The 19,846-nt window shown below is 32.6% G+C and overlaps 1 protein-coding gene across 3 annotated transcripts in view; it reads right to left on the reverse strand.

The window, feature by feature from the left end:
- Positions 1-3,343: 3,343 nt before the first annotated feature.
- The window catches only part of LOC132746064 (microprocessor complex subunit DGCR8-like), a 28,036-nt gene continuing 11,533 nt past the window's right edge, over positions 3,344-19,846 (reverse strand). For all 3 annotated transcript variants that reach the window (XM_060735129.1, XM_060735127.1, XM_060735126.1), the window contains 9 exons: positions 19,173-19,242; positions 16,893-16,994; positions 15,271-15,369; positions 14,605-14,705; positions 11,374-11,474; positions 10,500-10,599; positions 5,642-5,779; positions 5,327-5,428; positions 3,344-4,354 (listed from right to left, as the gene is read on the reverse strand). In XM_060735129.1, coding sequence (XP_060591112.1) covers positions 4,289-4,354; positions 5,327-5,428; positions 5,642-5,779; positions 10,500-10,599; positions 11,374-11,474; positions 14,605-14,705; positions 15,271-15,369; positions 16,893-16,994; positions 19,173-19,242 — 879 coding nt within the window. In that variant the 3' untranslated portion in view covers positions 3,344-4,288. The remainder of the gene's footprint in view (positions 4,355-5,326; positions 5,429-5,641; positions 5,780-10,499; positions 10,600-11,373; positions 11,475-14,604; positions 14,706-15,270; positions 15,370-16,892; positions 16,995-19,172; positions 19,243-19,846) is intronic.

Raw genomic sequence — 19,846 nt, forward strand, 5'->3', positions numbered from 1 at the left:
GCATTATTTCCGGCACGAACAGGTACCTGAGTAGAACCACCGACGTTTCGTTAGCTAGCTGGAAAGCTTCCTCACATGAAAGAATCCAAAGTCCCTGTCGGGATTCGAACCCACAGAGGTGAGGGGCAAGTGGTTTGAAGTTTACGACCTTAACCACTTGGCCACGGACGCCCCAAGTAAGGAAGATACTCATCATCAGTTCTATAAATTTTGCACAATTACTCAAAACAAAGTCTACGCGAAAAGCAGAAATAAGACATTGCAAACCTTGATTTGTGAATATTTATCATTTTCTGCTCTGCAATTAGAGATAAAAAACATACAGTTTGAAATCTTACATAGGTTAATGGAAAAATCTGCAAAGGATAATAATGAGACTAAGAATTAACTTAAATATCGATTTTTTTCTTTACTTTGCCCGATTGAAGCGAAAAGGCTTGCCACACTTTCCAATTTTGGATAATTTTGTATTAACAAGAGCTGCCGGTAGGACAATGTGCTCGACTATTCTCAGTGTTCGGTAGTTAAACAAGAGCCTTGATAAAAGGCCATAACTCGGTCAAAATCAATGTTAGTGTTATAAGCCTTAGACATGGACCTGCTTTCAAATAACTTTCTGAAGTTTCACCCCTTTTCTTCTATGGTTTTGGAGAAACTTAAAAATCTTAAAATTTTCACATAAATTATTGTGCAGCCCCTGTTTTCATGAGAACTGTGCGTATTATGAATAACCACAGGTAACGAATGTGGGATTCCGGGAATATCATAACAATAACCGGATTAAGGCTAAAATAGTGCTGGGAAATGTGCAGAAGTACGTTATTAGGCTACACATTGGGGCAGTCATTTTAGATAATTATTAGAGACATTGACTCATCTACCAGTTGTCCGTAAGGTAAAGCAACAAGCGAAATACCTTACTCACGTTACACACAAGATATAAAGGCTTTCCTATGACTATAATAATCACATGTAAACCAAGTGGACCAATTTTGACACTGGCGACATAATTCATTAAGAGGTCCACTAGGCAATACCTCACACCAAGTTACTTAGTTTTAGCCCATATACAAATGTAGTTTCACACATGAAGATTCAAATGTGTTTTCCTACACAGTCTTAGTAATACGATTGTGACCACCAGATGTGTGCCCAACTTTGACCTCAGGGGAATTATTTATATACTCGAACCTTTTATAGGGGGGGGGGGGGGGATTTATGCTACATATCTAAGGTTTGGGCAATGCAGTCCGTGAGCGGATGATTTTAGTTTCTATTAAAATCAGACAATAGGACAATAGGATGGGTCATTTTTACCCACAGGTCATGATTAATCTAACTTTAATAATAGTCCATAGGTAATTGCAATGCTACATGCCAAATATCTAAGCTCTTGGACATGGAAGTTTTACACAAGATTAATTAGATGTTTTTTTCTCATAAATTAGTCGTTGAGGGTATAATTTTGACCCAAGGGACATATTTTACTTATCTTTATAAACGTGGACCTAAAAAGCCTCCCCATGTTCAAACTGGGACAGAAGATACCATCTGTCCCAACTGGGACAGAAGATACCGTCTGTCCCAGGTTCAAACTGCCAATAGTATATGCATGCAGTTAATGGAATTATATTTTTTAAACTTGATGCATACACTATGGGATGTCTGAATACACACTGTGTTGATAAAATTAACAACAATCAAATTAATCATAGGTAAAAAAATTTATTCATAAATATTAGCACATTTTGTTTTCCCTCAATTTATATCAATACATTCTCTACAAATTCATATATTCTAACAATTATTCAATAATTTTCACCTATTTGCCAGGTATCACGCCCTCATCATGAATAAATACATAAAGAAACATCAATATATAAATTATAAATGTACTGATATAACAACAACAAGCCATTTTTACTTTGCCCACAAAATAAAACATTGAGCTTTACCTTTACCAACAGGTGAAAATATCCCAAACTCATCACAGTACAATATCAAACATAAAGACTTATGAAACATTCAAACAGTGACACTGTTTACCATTGGAGGTTCAGTGACTGCTATTCATATATATTACATATAAGGCATGTCTTTCTATATCTTAAACGAAGGGGGTTATGCAACAACAAAAAAAATCTTGTAAATTTTCAGTAATTATTATAAAATAAGAGCTTTCCATAGCTTTCTATTTGCGCAATATGGCCATTTTGCTTCAAGTTTTATAAAAGAAAAAAACACAAAAAACAACAACAACCCAAACCCACTTTAATCTATTTATATCCCTGCTTTAAGTTTATTGATGACTGCAACATGTCAGGAAAGTTTCAATTCTATAAAAGATATAAAAACAAAGGCTATATCCAGGAATAGACACTGGTGTCGTAACCAAGAGTATATATATATGATTCATTTCGTTTTCTTTACTTTTTAATATACAAGTTTTACTCCTGAAATGTACATAGGGGTCTAATCAAGGAGATTGCCAGAACGATAACCTACACAACATTATAGGACTTCTTTTACAATAATGTACATGTATATAATATAGTCTACATTATTATCTTTTTAATCATAAGACTGTTGTGGCAGGTAATGATAAATTTCTTACTATTATATTACAGCACATTAATGCTATCAGAACAAAGCTAGGCCAAACAGAACACCAGAGTTATCTGGCTGAAACACTCTACACTGTTCACTGCGCAATTTTAATGTTTTTGATTCAACATTACCTCAGTTCACAACAGATAAGACCATCACAAAAATTTTTGCATTACAAGGACTCAAATATTTCAGTAAAACTCATGAGGTTATGATAAATCTCTACAATATATACTGTTAACAATAAAATTTGTCAAAAAAAAATTACACATACAATTGTAACTGACAAACTTGAAACTTGAAAACTTGATTTAACGCCTATTTCTACATATAGAATACATATTCAATGGCGTTGTACAGCTATATACCTTATATGTGCTACTCCCAGTGCTACCATACACAATACTCCCAGCAGTGCGACGGTCACAGTGATTGGGTCAATCCCCACCAACATGTAACAATCTACACCCCTGCACCCCTGCACATGATAACACATGGGCTAGACTTTATTATATTATTATACATTGAAAATAATAAAAACACTAGAAATAGACAAACATGCACAAAACAATTAGGAACAGACAATGCCTTCAGCGTCACTTAAAAAAGTGCAAAAAAGTCCTTGAAGTAAAATGATTTCAGTTGTCTTTTGAAAATTTCAACAGATTCACATTTTCTCATATTAATAGGTAGTTCATTCCACAATTTTGGTCCTATCGTGCTAAAAGCTCTGTCAGAACTATCACTTAAATACTTGTATATATAAATGTGTAAAACAAATTCAGTAACTAAGTTACAACAATTTCACCAAAGAACATGCTGTCCATTTCCCCATTCAACATATCACCCATTTCAAAATAAACCCATTCAAACATAAATACTCATTCATATAATGGTTTGACCATATTCATATATGTATATACATAACATGTCAAATGAGATTTCTATTTTATTTAAAATGTATGACTATAATGTAGCAAGTGAAACATGAACATTTTGTGGATAGATTCTTTTGTATTTCACAACCAGCAACATAAAAACATGAATTCCCACAAAAATCAAGAGCAGCAGTGGTGTTTACACTGTCCAGGCAATGACTATCAATAACCAATTTTGACAAAAATTTGATGTCAAAAAGGGGTATAACTCCAAATTATAGCTTTTAGATTTATGCCCCTTGTTTAAACAACTGCACCTTTTCATAAGCGAGTATTCTAAGTTTCATGTAGATAATTTCTAAAATGTTTGTATAATTGGCTAGATTAAAGTTTTTGAAGGAGACTAGGATATACGCCGTCTCGATCATAAAAGCATAATAGCTTTTTCTTCAACGATCTAAGAATCCATAATGGTACGAGTCTTTAATCTCAAGTTTTTGATGTTTTCTGTACAGAAAAGTTTTGAGACTGACATATGAAACTGTTATGTTCTCAATATTAGATTCAGGACATTGTTTGACAATCCTAGACAAATGGCACTGTCTGTATAAATATATTGTATAAATATATCAAATGTTTATTGTCCAGGGCCAATATTTTTTTCAAATAACCATTCTGGAACAAACAATATTTTCTCCAAAACACAGTGGAATGACACAATGGATATTCAACAATTAAATAAAGTATGGCCATCATATGGAATGGACTAATTGACTAATTAATGACTAATACTCTGGCCTTCATCATAAATCTAATGTTGCCGGAGTCTGGCCAGAGCTGGACACCTGGCTACCATCTACAAAGTTTCTCTGAAAATATAAATCGATTACAAGGAATTAATAGTGATAATTTTGTTTTTTTTTATAGACAAGTCTCGCAGAATTACCTGTTTTCAAAATTGAAAATAATACATGTAAGGTTTGAAGACTCTTAAAGGACTTCTAGTGTAATATATCTAACAAAAACATGAGCATTAGGTTTTTCATGCATGTTCAGATTTAACATAAACTCCTCTTGAAAGTGAAACTGACAAACTTCTTTCATATCAAACTGGTGTTAAAAAGTTTTAATACAATGGTGTTAATAATTTATGTACAATCTGCCACCAGAAAACTGTTAAGCTGATACTCAACAGAACCTCATAAACTGATCTGGTGACAGCCTGTTTGATATTTATTAATAACATTGTCAGACAACATATCAAGGAATTAAGAAGTCTATCTCCAACATTCTACATTTTGTGTTTTATTTTCATAGAAAGTCCTCAGTCTGAAGACCACACCAGAGACAATTTTGTACTTCAAAGAAATATCCTAGGTAATGACTCCTATCTTTTGACCATCTAATATTGTACAGCAATGCAGAAGAACATAAACATATTGGAAGTTGAAAGGCATGCTATTGTATTTTTAAACCTTTCTTACAAAATTCAATTAAAGTTTGTATTTAACTTAGGATCTTAAAATCTTTACTGAAACAGTCCTTTAACAGTCTGAATGTTGGTCTTAAGTCCTAGGACTTTCTATGAAACACAGGTCTGCATGAACACAAGCATAGGTTCTTCAACACCATGATACAATAGAAAAAAAAACATCCATAACTTGTACAATTAAGAATTGTTGAATATAGCTTAAAATCCCCTAGCATCATTACATGATTATAATCTTGGTGTTACTATAAGTGTCCGTAGCTTAACAATAAACACATATAGGGTTCTTAACAATAACACGTCATGTTATGTTTTTCTCCTTGTTTACAACAAAATGTACATGCACACTTACCCGTTGTTCTCTAACTTTTCTCATAGCACCCTTTAATTGTCCGAGGATTTCAAAATTCTTTTTCTTCTCTTGCTGGATAATTTGTTCAGGAAATTCATCTTTCTGTTATAGTTAACAATATAATATTTATTAAATTGATTTCAATTGTGGACAGTAAAAATAATATTTTATAATTTCACTGTGAAATTCTAGTTTACTAATCCAATGTCCCTTTTAGCTAACAAATTGTCAAGTAATTAATTTTCTTCAGTAATGTTCACATCCAAGTAACAGTAATGTCCACATCAACAATATAAAATTTACTTGCTAATTTACCTGTTCTTCAAATCCGACCTCTGTATTTTTACTATATAAACGCAGTATTGAGGCCCAGTTTTTGAGGAGAGGGTGTAACTGTTGTAACATGGACTGAGCTGCTTTCTGTTTGGCTTCACGCTTGTTCTTACATACCACCTATATATATAATTATATAATGTTATTTTAATTATATCACATTAGAACTACACTATTTTTAAGTCTCATCTGTTGTTGTTTTTTTTCATAAATATAAATACATATTCTACTCTTCACTTTGCCATTTTTAAAGGGAGATTACTAAATATAGATTTATTTAGTAAAATGGCCTGGGTAATAATAATTGTCTCCCCTAGATACAATAAATAAAACTTCATTGATATAACATCAATGTACATGACATGATGGACATCTGGCAGTTTATTCCTTATGTACCGGGTATATTCAAGCAATAAAAAATTCAAGTTTGTATTATACAGCCTTACATTTTTCTATAATCATTTTCCTTACAAATTCATATGGCATCAAATTCTTTATATCTATACTATGGCTGATTTAAGACCTAAATAAATTAAAATGTATGTAATATGATATAAGAAACAGATATATTAAATAATCTTGACATGACTACTTAAGAGTGAAGTATTGATATATTTATTAGGGGTGTAACAATACGGCAAAAACCGAATTGCAATATATTGCCATTTTGCGGAAGCATATTGCAATATATTGCAATACGTGTTGTCGTGTATATGTTTTGATGTAAAGATGGAGTAACATTAAATATAATTATTATATGTATATATTCTAAGTAGAAACTTAAGGACGTTTTCGGGAGTTTTCATATAGACATATAGGCAAAATTAAAACTGTAAACAGAAACATTTTAAACGAAAAATAAATTGGGGTCACCGTTCTCATTTTCGAGTTAACTGCCCCTGAATTGGACTTTTTTGTTAAATTTAAGGGCAGATAATTTACAATGAAAGGAAACAATTCAATTTTTTTTCCTTACCTTCGTTTTAGTTGATATGCAAAATTTCAAGAAGGAATTTAGAGTGGATAGTTTTTTTTTCCACTTCTTCTTTTAACCTGTGTATTTTTTCTTAAAAAATGGCCTTTTATAAGAATTTAAAGTACCTTTATTTTCATTGAAAAAATTAACAGAAACGCTGTAAGGAATTGCATGTTATTATGTATTGTACTCAACAATAAAAAGAAAAACATAATCCAGAAGTAAAAACAAGAATTCATTTAAGTATGTATAAGTTATCTGCCCTTGAAATGACCTCAAATAAGTAGAAAAGTCTGATTCAGGGGCAGATAACTCAAAACCGAGAACGGTGACCCCAAATTTTTTTTCGCTTAAAATGTTTCTGTTATCATATTCTAACAACATGCCAAGTTTAAAGAAATTCTATTGAACAGTTTTAATTTTGCCTATAATTATGTCCATATGAAAACTCCCAAAAACGTCCTTAAAATGTAAGGACTAAATAGAAAGCAAAGTGTCACACTATTTGATAAACAAAACTAGTCGCGTGTGACATTTCACATCTGGGACGCTTTTGTTAATTATGCGGCCGCTTATTTACTTTTAAGTGTACTAGTTGTCAGATATTTTAATCTTACATTGGCGCCAATAAAATGGCGCCAATTAAAGATTTCATGCGAAATTTGTACAAAATTAGAAGGCAATTAATTGAAAATTATGATTTTTATAAAATACCGGTTTTCCAAAAATTACACCGCGTTACAAAATTTATTTTTTCATTTTGTAATATATTGATATACCGGTAAACCATTACACCCTTAATATTTAATAAAGCTACATGCCTCCAGACATGTCAAAATATGTCAATAAAATCAAACTTGAGAAAAATGTACTTAGATGTAAGGAAACGTAAAAAGTTTCAAGATGCAAGTAATATTTTCATATTATGTGCGATTAATGACTGATTTTTCAGTATTTACCAGTATATTTCTGCTGTGTTACTAACACAGTTAAGGCTATTTATGCATATTTTGACCTTTTTTTGGTAATTTACGTGGTTTGTAAGTACCATTGATAATGTGTAAATTGCTTCCTTTTTTTTGTTATTTCACATATTACACATTCAAATACATTTTCAAAACTTTTATGAAAGTTAGCATGAATCTGGAGGCTTGCTGCTTTAATAGTTTTGAACATTTTCCGAAAATCGAACATTTCTACAAAGAATAGATTATACATTTGTAATTATCATTTTTTTCCTTTTCAAAGCAAATTAAACTAGAACTATCACTTAATGTGATTAATACCCCCACAAGTCTGCTTCGGAAATGAGGATGTTACTAGTAACAGAATACCTTGTAAAAGAATTGAAACATAGAGTTATGGTTGTTGGCAATTAAAGATAATTGTGGTTCATGTATGTTGCATTTCCTTTCAATGTGGTTGGCCATTGATGAAGTTTAATTGAATTACTCTGTAATAAGTCCAGAAAAACAAAGAAAAAGAACAAAGGGCAATAACTCTATAAATACTGAAGATAGAGTTATAGTTCTTGTGCACTGCACTTCCTCTTATTGTGCTTGACCATTGTATGAAATTGTTTTGAATTCCCAACCAGTATGTTTTAAGTTATGCTCCGGACAAGGAAAAGTATCAAAGGGCAGTTACTCTGTATTTTGTCAAAATGGAGTTATGGCTCTTGTGCACTGCACTTCCTTTGAATGTCCTTGACAACTGTATGAAGTTGCACTGAATTCCAAACAGTAGTTTTCAATTTATGCTCTGGACAAGGAAAAGTAACAAAGGGCAATAACTCTGTAATTAGTCAAGATGGAGTTATGGTTCTTGTGCACTGCACTTCCCCTTATTGTGCTTGACCATTGTATGAAGTTGTTTTGAATTCCAACCAGTAGTTTTCAAGTCATGCTCTGGACAAGGAAAAGTAACAAAGGGCAGTAACTCTGTAATTAGTCAAGATGGAGTTATGGTTCTTATGCACTGCACTTCCTCTCAATGTGCTTGACCATTGTATGTAGTTATATTTAATTCCAACAATAAGTCTTCAAGTTATGGTCCGGACAAAAGAAAGCAATGGAAAAGTAACAAAGGGCAATAACTCTGTAATTAGTCAAGATGGAGTTATGGTTCTTGTGCACTGCACTTCCCCTTATTGTGCTTGACCATTGTATGAAGTTGTTTTTAATTCCAACCAGTAGTTTTCAAGTTATGCTCTGGACAAGGAAAAGAAACAAAGGGCAGTAACTCTGTAATAAGTCAAAATGGAGTTATGGTTCTTGTGCACTGCACTTCCTCTCAATGTGCTGGACAATTGTATGAAGTTATAATGAATTCCAACAATTAGTCTTCAAGTTATGGTCCGGACAAAAGAAAGCAATGGAAAAGTAATAAAGGGCAATAACTCTGTAATTACTTTAGATAGAGTTATGGTTATTATGCACTGCACTTTATCTCAATGTGCTTGACCATTGTATGTAGTTATATTAAATTCCAACCATTAGTCTTCAAGTTATGCTCCGGACAAAAAAAGAAGGCAATTGAAAAGCAACAAAGGGCAATAACTCTGTAATTACTTTAGATAGAGTTATGGTTCTTAGTGCACTGCACTTCCCCTTATTGTGTTTGACAATTGTATGAAGTTGTTTTGAATTCCAACCAGTAGTTTTCAAGTTATGCCACGGACAAGGAAAAGTAACAAAGGGCAATAACTCTGTAATTAGTCAAGATAGAGTTATGTTTCTTATGCACTGCACTTCCTCTCAATGTGCTTGACCATTGTATGTAGTTATATTGAATTCCAACCATTAGTCTTCAAGTAATGCTCCGGACAAGGAAAATGCAACGGACAAAAAAAAGAAGGCAATTGAAAAGCAACAAAGGGCAATAACTCTGTAATTACTTTAGATAGAGTTATGGTTCTTGTGCACTGCACTTCCCCTTATTGTGTTTGACAATTGTATGAAGTTGTTTTGAATTCCAACCAGTAGTTTTCAAGTTATGCCACGGACAAGGAAAAGTAACAAAGGGCAATAACTCTGTAATAGTCAAGATAGAGTTATGTTTCTTACGCACTGCACTTCCTCTCAATGTGCTTGACCATTGTATGTAGTTATATTTAATTCCAACCATTAGTCTTCAAGTTATGCTCCGGACAAGGAAAATGCAACGGACAAAAAAAAAGCAATGGAAAAGCAACAAAGGGCAATAACTCTGTAATTACTTTTAGATAGAGTTATGGTTCTTGTGCACTGCACTTCCCCTTATTGTGTTTGACAATTGTATTGAAGTTGTTTTGAATTCCAACCAGTAGTTTTCAAGTTATGCCCCGGACAAGGAAAAGTAACAAAGGGCAATAACTCTGTAATTAGTCAAGATAGAGTTATGGTTTCTTGTGCACTGCACTTCCTCTCAATGTGCTTGACCATTGTATGTAGTTATATTGAATTCCAACCATAAGTTTTCAAGTTATGCTCCGGACAAGGAAAATGCAACGGACGTCTGGACCGACCGACCGACCACCGGGTGACTCCTATATACCCCCCCAAACTTCGTTTTTGGGGGTATAAATATATATACACTATTACCAATAACATCTACTGACTTTGTAAAGTATTATATAACTAAAATAAGAGGAAAATGGATAAATACAACACGTCATATTATTATATAACTAGCAATGTGTCACAATGCCCCCACATTCCTCTTGGGTATTTTTTTCAGTATACAGAACTTACAGCATGACAGTGGGACATACATGGGCAAATGTAAATCCCCCCTCACCCCTCCTAATGAGGGCATAATAAAACAAAGTACACTTATGAATCTTTTTTTTCACCAAGTGTATCATATTTGTATACATGTACTTACAGTGCAGGTCCGTTTCCCTACAGATAGCGTAAATTCTGTTTTTTGATTAGTTATCATCTTCTTCTCTACTTTAAATGTTGTATCACCCAGCCCGTAGTTTCTACAAGATAAAGTGGTATTTATTTTATATTATACTGCATGATTGTAATGTTTTTTCATTGGATGATTAGGATGATTATATTTTATCCATAGCTGCAAATTAATGAAGTATTTTTCTTCTTTTTTTATCAAAGGCTGCAATTGTTCAGTTTATTGAAATTGTTTTAATTAAACACTTTAGACAGGTTACATATCTGTGTATAAAATCAGTGTTTATTTTTTAACTCTCATATCATATTCCCTAAATATTGGCACTGGTAAGGGACCTAAAAATTTAAGATAAGAGAAGTTTCAATTTTATAATTTACTTCGCATGAATGATAAATAGCTCACAAGGCCCAAGGAAATTTCCATGAATATTCATCAGAATTTACCTGTAATGTTCAATCTATAAAAAGAGTAGGGCAGTCTTTTTATGTTTTAGGCAGATTTATATTTCATCCTAAACATTTTCCAATATCAATTGTTAGTAAATCACCATTGTAACAGTTAATCTTTTGAAATACATGTATATAGTAAATTCAGCTCAACTTGACAACGAAAGTATGAGCATAATGTCACATTAAGTACTGACTAGTTTTCATAAACAGGCAATTGCAAACAAAACTGATATATAAATCATTAGAAACAGACAGTTTTAGTCATGTTCATTTAATCACAGAAAAACATAGGTATCACCTGGTAATTTATTGCCACAATTTCTTTTGAGTTATTTGCCCATTCTAATGAACAGAGATTATAAAACTGAAATCAAACAAGAAACAGCAAGGCATACCTTTGAAGACATGTGTGGAGCACCTGGTAGGGTTGAGGAAGTGAGGATTTTACACACAATTCTGGAACACGAGGGTCTTCTATGGCAACTTGCTCAAAAAACTAAAATACACAATAAGATTTCATTAATAATGTATCAAGCCAAAAATAAGTTAAATCTGTTTGCAGTTTTTCGCACAATGACAGTTCACATAAAATATCTGATACATAAAGAACTGTAACAGGACTGCTATAAACTATAGATATTTTGTTTCCAAGATTAAAGATTCAAATCCACATACTAGGTGGGGTCTAAGTCACATCAACACTGTTAAGGTCATGCATTGACTTTCAAGTTAAAGGAATACCAAAGTGAAGGAAGACCAAATAACCACAGACAGCAGACTACTGTACAGATGGCTTCTGAACATGACACAATCTAAATTCCTTGGCAGATTTATACACACAGTGGTAAATATAAGACAAGAGGGCCATGATGGCCCTGAGTCGCTCACCAGAAGCAACTGTTTTTCAGTGTTATTTTTCAAAGAACTTGATGAAAGACCAGTCCAGCTCAACTTTTACTTGCCCTTCTTATTACTGAAATACTTTGCTCTTATATTTTGGAGGCTTTATTAAAAATATCTATGTTGCAAGTGTGTTCCCATGAGATTATGTAGAATAAAATAATGCAGAATAAACAGGTATAGGATTTTATGATATTTACGGACAGTCCGTAAATTTATGGACGAGCCATAACTTTACAGATTTTGTATCTGTAAATTTACAGACATTAAGTAAGAAAATAGTAGAAGTTGCATTAAAATTCAAAACCACAGGTTAAAATTAATAAGGTTACATACTATATGATTAAATGTAACAGTATGGTAAGATTCAAAACAATATGATGACTTTCAATTTTCACTTTTATTAGATATTTCAAAATCATCATACATAGATGAAACTCACCACATTACGTTTGTAAATATAAAACAATCAATAAAATAACTAGTCAAAAGCTGCGGATTTTAGTGTAAAACTAAAAACAGCAAATTTCACATTGAATATAGATTTGTAAATTTATGGATTGAAAAATCTTTAAACTTCTAGACTATCCATAAATTTACGGACAGTCCATAAATGTCATGAAATCCTAGACCTGATAAGTGACCACTACATCAGGGTTAATTTTGATGGAACATTTTTTCTTTATAACTTTTGTGAATGAATACACAAAATGTCACATGCAAAATATGTAAGGTTTTTACAGTATGGAACAACAAACTTTTTATTTGAGGGCAAATTCGTGCCCAATCGGTAAAATTACAGAGCTTTGGTAGACAATACAAACAATCGAGTTACCTTCCACGTCTGGATCGTAGCCAAGCCAGGAATTGCCTACTTCTTCTAGTTATAAATTACACTAACATGGCGCCCAACTGTCAAGCCTAACACACTAGTTCCGAACTTCCGTCAACTCCCGTAACCAGTACCATACGGTACTACAAAACTCTAAAGTTTGTGCATCCCGATGTGAATGGATTGGCTTTATTTTCAGTTATACAAACTGTGCATGTCATTTTATTACCATCATACCGCAACCAAAAATTGCTTTCAGAAAAACTCGCTTCGGAGCATAATTTATAATTTTGCTTGGATTTCTCAGTTGTTTCAGCATTCGCCGATTGATTTGGTTGGGAAACCTCATTTGGTATAAGCGCAGAGTTGATTACAGTAGATTCTGTCGGCCCATAAATGTTAACATTGTCTTTATTGAAGAATGAAGATGATCTTCACTGCTTTTTTTATTGTGAATTTACCCGGATAATGACGTCAGAATCTGAAGCGTCTGAGCGCTTTTAACGTGTAATATTCACTAAAGCGTCTAAGATAAATCATGTGACCGATCAGCTGATGAAATTCATGCTATTTATAGAAAAAAAATATATACAACGATGCTCGCAAAAATATGCGTCACAGAAAACGCACGGCTATGATATTACCGCGTCAAATGCAAAAGTACTGCGTCAAAAACGTAGAATAAGCTTTCTTTAGAAAACACTGCATGAAGTGATGTAATTAAGTGAATATGAATGAAACCAAATAAAGCTTGATACTAAGTCCATATATATCCAAGTTATTTCATAAGAGGTCATGACCTCAAATAATTTCATCAGCAAACAGCAGGTCATTCAAATGTATGAAAGAAATTCCAACATGAGTTGTTTCCCTTTCATTAAGCTATAATTTGAAGAAATGCCATGGTCTAGGGTATCTTAGCTATAGCAGTCCCTAAAAGGGGCCAATCAAATAAATATGAGCAATTTTTATAAAAGATTACTATAAGAATGCTAATAACATAGTTTGGTGATCATCTATCAATAAGTTCTGTAGAAAAAGCTGTATAAAGGTTTATATTATTTATAGCTCCCTTGACCCCTAAAAGGGGCCTATAAAATATATATGCGCAAATTTGATAAAAGGCTATCTAAGAATGCTACAGACAAAGTTTGGTGATCATCCATCAATTGGTTCTGTAGAAAAAGCTGTATAAAGGATTTTCTATTTTTAAGTCTAGAGACCCCTAAAAGGGGCCAATCAAATTAATTTGAGCAAATTTGACAAAACAACTACCCAAGAATGCTACAGACAAAGTTTGGTGATCATCCATCAATTAGTTCTCTAGATATAGATGTTTAAAGTAATTTCTATTTTTAGCTTTAGCAGTCCCTTAAAGGGGCCAATCAAATTAATATGAGCAAACTTGATAAAAGACTACCCAAGAATGCTACAGACAAAGTTTGGTGATCATCCATCAATTAGTTCTGTAGTAGAAGATGTTTAAAGGTTTTTCTATTTTTGCTACAGACCAAATTTGAAGTAAATCTGTCCAGTGGTTTCAGAGAAGAAGATGATTGTTGACGCATGACGACGGACGACGGAGTATCCCCCTTTGATACTAATAGCTCACCCTGAGCGTTCGACTCTGGTGAGCTAACAAGTGGTTGGAAATTAGATTTTAACCACGCAGCCAAGAAAGCCCTTACATAGCTCTGTGTCAAATACCACTTAGGCAAAGATTACACAGAAATGTGTTGCACCGTAACTATTCTTGAAAATAAGTCTGCAATTTTTAATGTTGGGACCTAAAAACGTCTTTTGAAGTAAAATAATTAAAATTCAGTTCAAGATGTGTTAAATTTGAAATCTAAAATACAGAAGTTACCATAAAGAAGTTTACAATCGAACCTACCTTTATATCTGAACTAAGTTCATTTTTTTGTTTACTAACAGGATTTTTCTCACTCCAAAGCTCTGCCAACTCTGGTACTAGAATCTCTAAAGTGGCTTTAGCTGAAAATTTGATGACACTACATGATCATAATGTTGAAAATTAAATTCTAATTATACTGTGTTGCTAAGATAAACTTTTATGGTATTAATTCTCATGGTTAAAAGAAAAATGCTCATTTTGTCGACATGTTAGTGATAAATGCACATTATTGTTACTTAAAAACACAATAAAAATAACCCTGAATCGCTCACATGAAATACACAGCATTTGAGCAAACACTAAATAAAAGCTTACTTAACAATGTCAAACACCAAACATGTTTGTTCTAAGCCTTTTGTAGAAATGTGGATGAAAGACGTATAACAAACATATACAATTTGCTCAGGTGTGCTAAAACCCTAAAATATCTTTCTATGATCACTTAGTTTTGACAATTTATCTTGTAGTATGGTAATAACAATAAATTGACCTGCCAATTACTATTTTTTATACCTAACCCCAGTTAGGTAATGAAGATACTTGTCTAGTTTGCTTTATTTGATTAAACTGGTAAGACCTCTGTACTTGGGTATATTATTAATAAAGAACCTAACCATGAACTAACATACAAAGTGAATGCCCTACCTCCTTCATTTTTGGCCTGTCTTTTCCCTGTAGCAACTCCACTCCCATATTGCATACCATTTAAACACACAATTGCCTTGAAAGGTAGATCTGCATTGGCTGTAATTAAAAAAAAAATATGTTTAGAAAATAAAAATACATTCAAAATGTGATCTTATGTCCTTTAGAAAGATAATACTTAACTTTTAACTTCATTGATTGAAACAATGGGCTTGTCCTGCTTTGAATTTAGAACTGTCCATAAGTAGTTTACAGGAAGTTAGCATCAAAATACTAAAATTGAGAAAAAGAACAGTGCAGATTCTGGTTATATTTTTCAGACGCACATGATGGCCAGACTTTAAACTGATGACTAGGCTTAATAGTACTATACTGTGCTCCTCTTAGGTCACGGTACTTAACACTTTAAAACAGAAAAGAACACAAACAATAAACTTACACAACAAAAACTGTTATAAACTGTATCATTTAGTCATTTTTCTGCTATATGACACAAGGAAACAACAAGATGTTCAATCAAAGTTAGTTTTAATTTGTCAGATGTAAACCGTGTGTCGGCCATTTTGAAAATAGTATGTCATCATTTAACTCGCAGTAATGGTGTTTTATTTCAGTTTTTTCATGTTTCAGTTATAATTTCTTTATGTTATTTTGCATAATTTTAAATATTAAAATAATCTTTACATTGTAACTCAAAATTTATTTTTTTAACAAACAAGAACATTTAGAAAATTTTTTGTTTTTTTTGTTTTGGGTTTTACGTCACATCGACACAGTATAGGTCATATCGCGACGTTCCAGCTTTACTGGTGGAGGAAGACCTCAGGTGCCCTTCCGTGCATTATTTCAGGCACGAACGGGCACCTGAGTAGAACCACCGACGTTCCGTAAGCTAGCTGGATAGCTTCCTCACATGAAAGAATCCAAAGTCCCTGTCGGGATTCGAACCCACAGCGGTGAGGGGCAAGTGGTTTGAAGTCAACGACCTTAACCACTCGGCCACGGACGCCCCATTTAGAAAATGATGATTGTTTCAGACGTATGCACAAATTTAATGGACTATTGTTGTTTTTTGCAGAAGTTTGTAAAATGTTGCTCAGTTTTACGTAAAAATCTATAGATTTAAATTATTTTGCACAAAAACTTTGTTGTTAAGGTGTTTGAATAAAATATGTCAATTCTGACCAATTTTAACACTGGCCACATGAAAATATGCCATTACCGCGAGGTAAGTGATGACGCGGAATTAGTGATGTTGAGTATATACCAGCCATTCTGAAAAGTTAACTCAATTTTAAGAATTCATATCCTATAAAAACTCAAACATTCCGAAAATGTTTCCAAAATCACCAGATTTTTAGTGCCTTAACTAGGGATTACGTCAATCTTCCACAAACCAATATACAGCTCCTAAGAGATCTAGGAATAATAATGAGTCTTTTTAGATTGGCATCAATGACCTTTCTTTTTCAGGTCCATTATCCGTTTTTTGTATGTCTGTTCATCTCTACCAGAAAACTTCACTATATAGTATATTTATCAAAATAGGTCTGATAAGTGATTTATTTAAAATATTTTCTTAACAACACTAAACCATTCTAAAAGTTTAATTAATCACTTACACATTTCTTTGAATTCATATGTAGGTTGGACTCGCAGCACATTTTGAGTGTATTCATGTAGGATACTCACAGCAGTTTTACCTTCCGGATTCAAAACAAATTCTGAAAAAGAAAATACATAATGTGATGTTCATGTTTATCTAATATCTAGTTAATGTGTGAAGTTTCAATGCAATTTCATTGATAATTTAGAAGTTATACTCCAGAAAAAGCATTATTTAACATTTTTAAGTATCATAAAGGGAGATAATTAAAAAACAAGCATTTGATAGTATTGCGGGCAATACAGTAGTCCCCTACCGGTCCCTCAAAAAGTTCTTTAATTGTCATACACTCCTGTGTATTGTCATTTATAATGAATTTGAGGATGAAGTCTGTATTTGAAAATATCGACCACAAAACATAATAAAATAAGTTTGTCTATATCACAGTAACGTGTTAAGTTTCCATACTTAGTAAGGAAATTATGTTTATACAACCTTGTCATATTATTACGATGTGGGATTTTAAAGGAATGAAGAAGTTGTAGTGAAAATACCAGTTTCTCGAAAAAAATCTAAGTTCAAGGGGGACATAATTCTGGAAATAGTCTTGCTAGAGTATTTAACCTTCTCAAAAATGTCGAGTGATAATAAGAAACATATATATGAAGTTTGAAGTAGATACATTAGGAAATAAAGAAGTAATTTAAAAAAGACAACATTTTTTCCCCTAAAAAATCTAAGTTCAAGGGAGGTAATACTGATATTTTTTGTGCTAGAGTTATAAACCTTGTCACATATGATGTGGTTGATGACCAGAAACTTATATTTAAAGTTTGAAGTAAACACCTTAAGAAATAAAGAACATATAGTGAAAAAGCTGAAAAATTTAAATCAGAAATCTTGAAATTCAGGCTATTTGTTGCCATAGCAACCAGAATTTTCAACATAGGAAGAAAAGAAAAAGATGTGCATAATCTCCAGACTGCCATCTACCAATATTTCAAGTTTCATAAAAATATTTTCAGTACTTTTTGAGTTATCACTGGATCCAGTTTATGTGTTAAATTTGCCATATTTTCAGACTATTTGTTGCCATAGCAACCAGAATTTTCAACATAGGAAGAAAAAAAAAAGACGTGCATAATCTCCATACTGCCATCTATCCATATATCAAGTTTCATAAAAATATTTTCAGTACTTTTTGCGTTATCGCGGGATCCAGTTTTGAGGACGGACGGACTGACGGACTGACAGAAACCAGAATTTTCAACATAGGAAGAAAAAAAAAAGACGTGCATAATCTCCATACTGCCATCTATCCATATATCAAGTTTCATAAAAATATTTTCAGTACTTTTTGCGTTATCGCGGGATCCAGTTTTGAGGACGGACGGACTGACGGACTGACAGACTGACGGACAGACAGACAGACGGACGGAGGGTAAACCTAAAGTCCCCTCCGGTTAAACCGGTAGGGGACTAATAAATTAAGCAAGGCAGAATAACGGTTCTTTGACACTGCACTTCCTTTCAATGGTATCTATCAATGTGTGAAGTTTTAATTAAATTCCTTTACTTCTTTTTAAGTTATTCTCTGGACAAGCATTATGAAGTATTACTAAGGGAGATAATTAAAAATCTAAACAATGTAGAGTTCTTGTTCCTTGACACAGCACTTGCTACAACTGTGTACCATTTGATGTAGGTCTGGTGAATAACTATTATGTAAGTTTTCAGATCTTTCTGCAAACTCCATGTTCCAGATTCATCACTTTTATTGTGCAAAATCACCCTAAAAAATGAAATGCCAATTCCCTTGCCCCATTTTTTCAGAATCAATATTTTTATTGCTCAAAATGACCCAAAACTTGAAATTAGGCTAAAATTTGCACAGAATAAAATCGATTTTCAAATTAATTCAGATTCTAAGCAAGTTTCTTTATTACCCTTAAGTTTATAGATTTTTCCATTTCAAAAGCTTCTATTAATTTATGTAAAATAAACAGACAAGCCACACATACAAGAACATTCAGTAATTATTTATTGCATACGTTTCGGCTATATGCCTTCATCAGTGCAAAACAACATAAAATTACCTGAAGCGACTTTTTTTTCTTTCAAATTTATGTTTCTAGGTTTTTTTTACCCAAGTAGAGTTTCTTGAACAAAACAAACTATTTTCTGTTCTCCCAAATTATTAATATATATTTTCACATAATTCTTTTATAAAGCAATGCTAGCAACTTTCTTCAGAGGCAATCATTATTTTCTCTACTTCCCAAAACAGCAACCATACCTTTCTTCCTGGATTTTTTGGTGAGGAATTCTGGTGGAATGGGACAGGTAATCAGCTTTGTGTCAGGTGCCTGTGAAAATTTAAAATGACATTTAAACACCTGTTACAGTATATTTATACACCTGGACTAATGTACATTATTCATTGACTTAACTTAAGCAAAAAACAAAGGTTATTTTCTCTTCTTCAACTTCCATTCCCAAATAACTTATTTCCTGTTCCCCATAAATGGACAATCATGAAGACTCTCCATAACTTATATGACGAAATCCATCCATAGACTTGGTTTCAGAAGCAGTTTACTTGGTGATATTCAGGATAATTCAAAGTCATATTTCCCAAAGTTCAAAGTCAAATTTTCCAAAGTCAAACATATATAAGCTCTCATCACTGAAGATTATTTAAAGTTCACTGTTTGTTTCCTATGCAAGTCTATATGACAAAAGTGACAATGGGGAAGGTGTTTTTTTTTTTCATTTCTTAAACAATACCTTGTGTGCAAAATTTCTGATCATTTGCATACTTCGATTTATTTATTTATTTTCCAGAATAATCATTTTTATTGTAAATTTTGACACAAAAAATGAGAAGTATTAAAACTCTTTAAATTCTAATCAGACTAATAATTGCACTAAAAATTGATTTCAATTAAATTTAGATTATACAGTAGAACT

Source organism: Ruditapes philippinarum, unplaced genomic scaffold, assembly GCF_026571515.1.
Source record: "Ruditapes philippinarum isolate M1 unplaced genomic scaffold, ASM2657151v2 ctg892_1_1_1_1, whole genome shotgun sequence".
Taxonomy (NCBI): domain Eukaryota; kingdom Metazoa; phylum Mollusca; class Bivalvia; order Venerida; family Veneridae; genus Ruditapes; species Ruditapes philippinarum.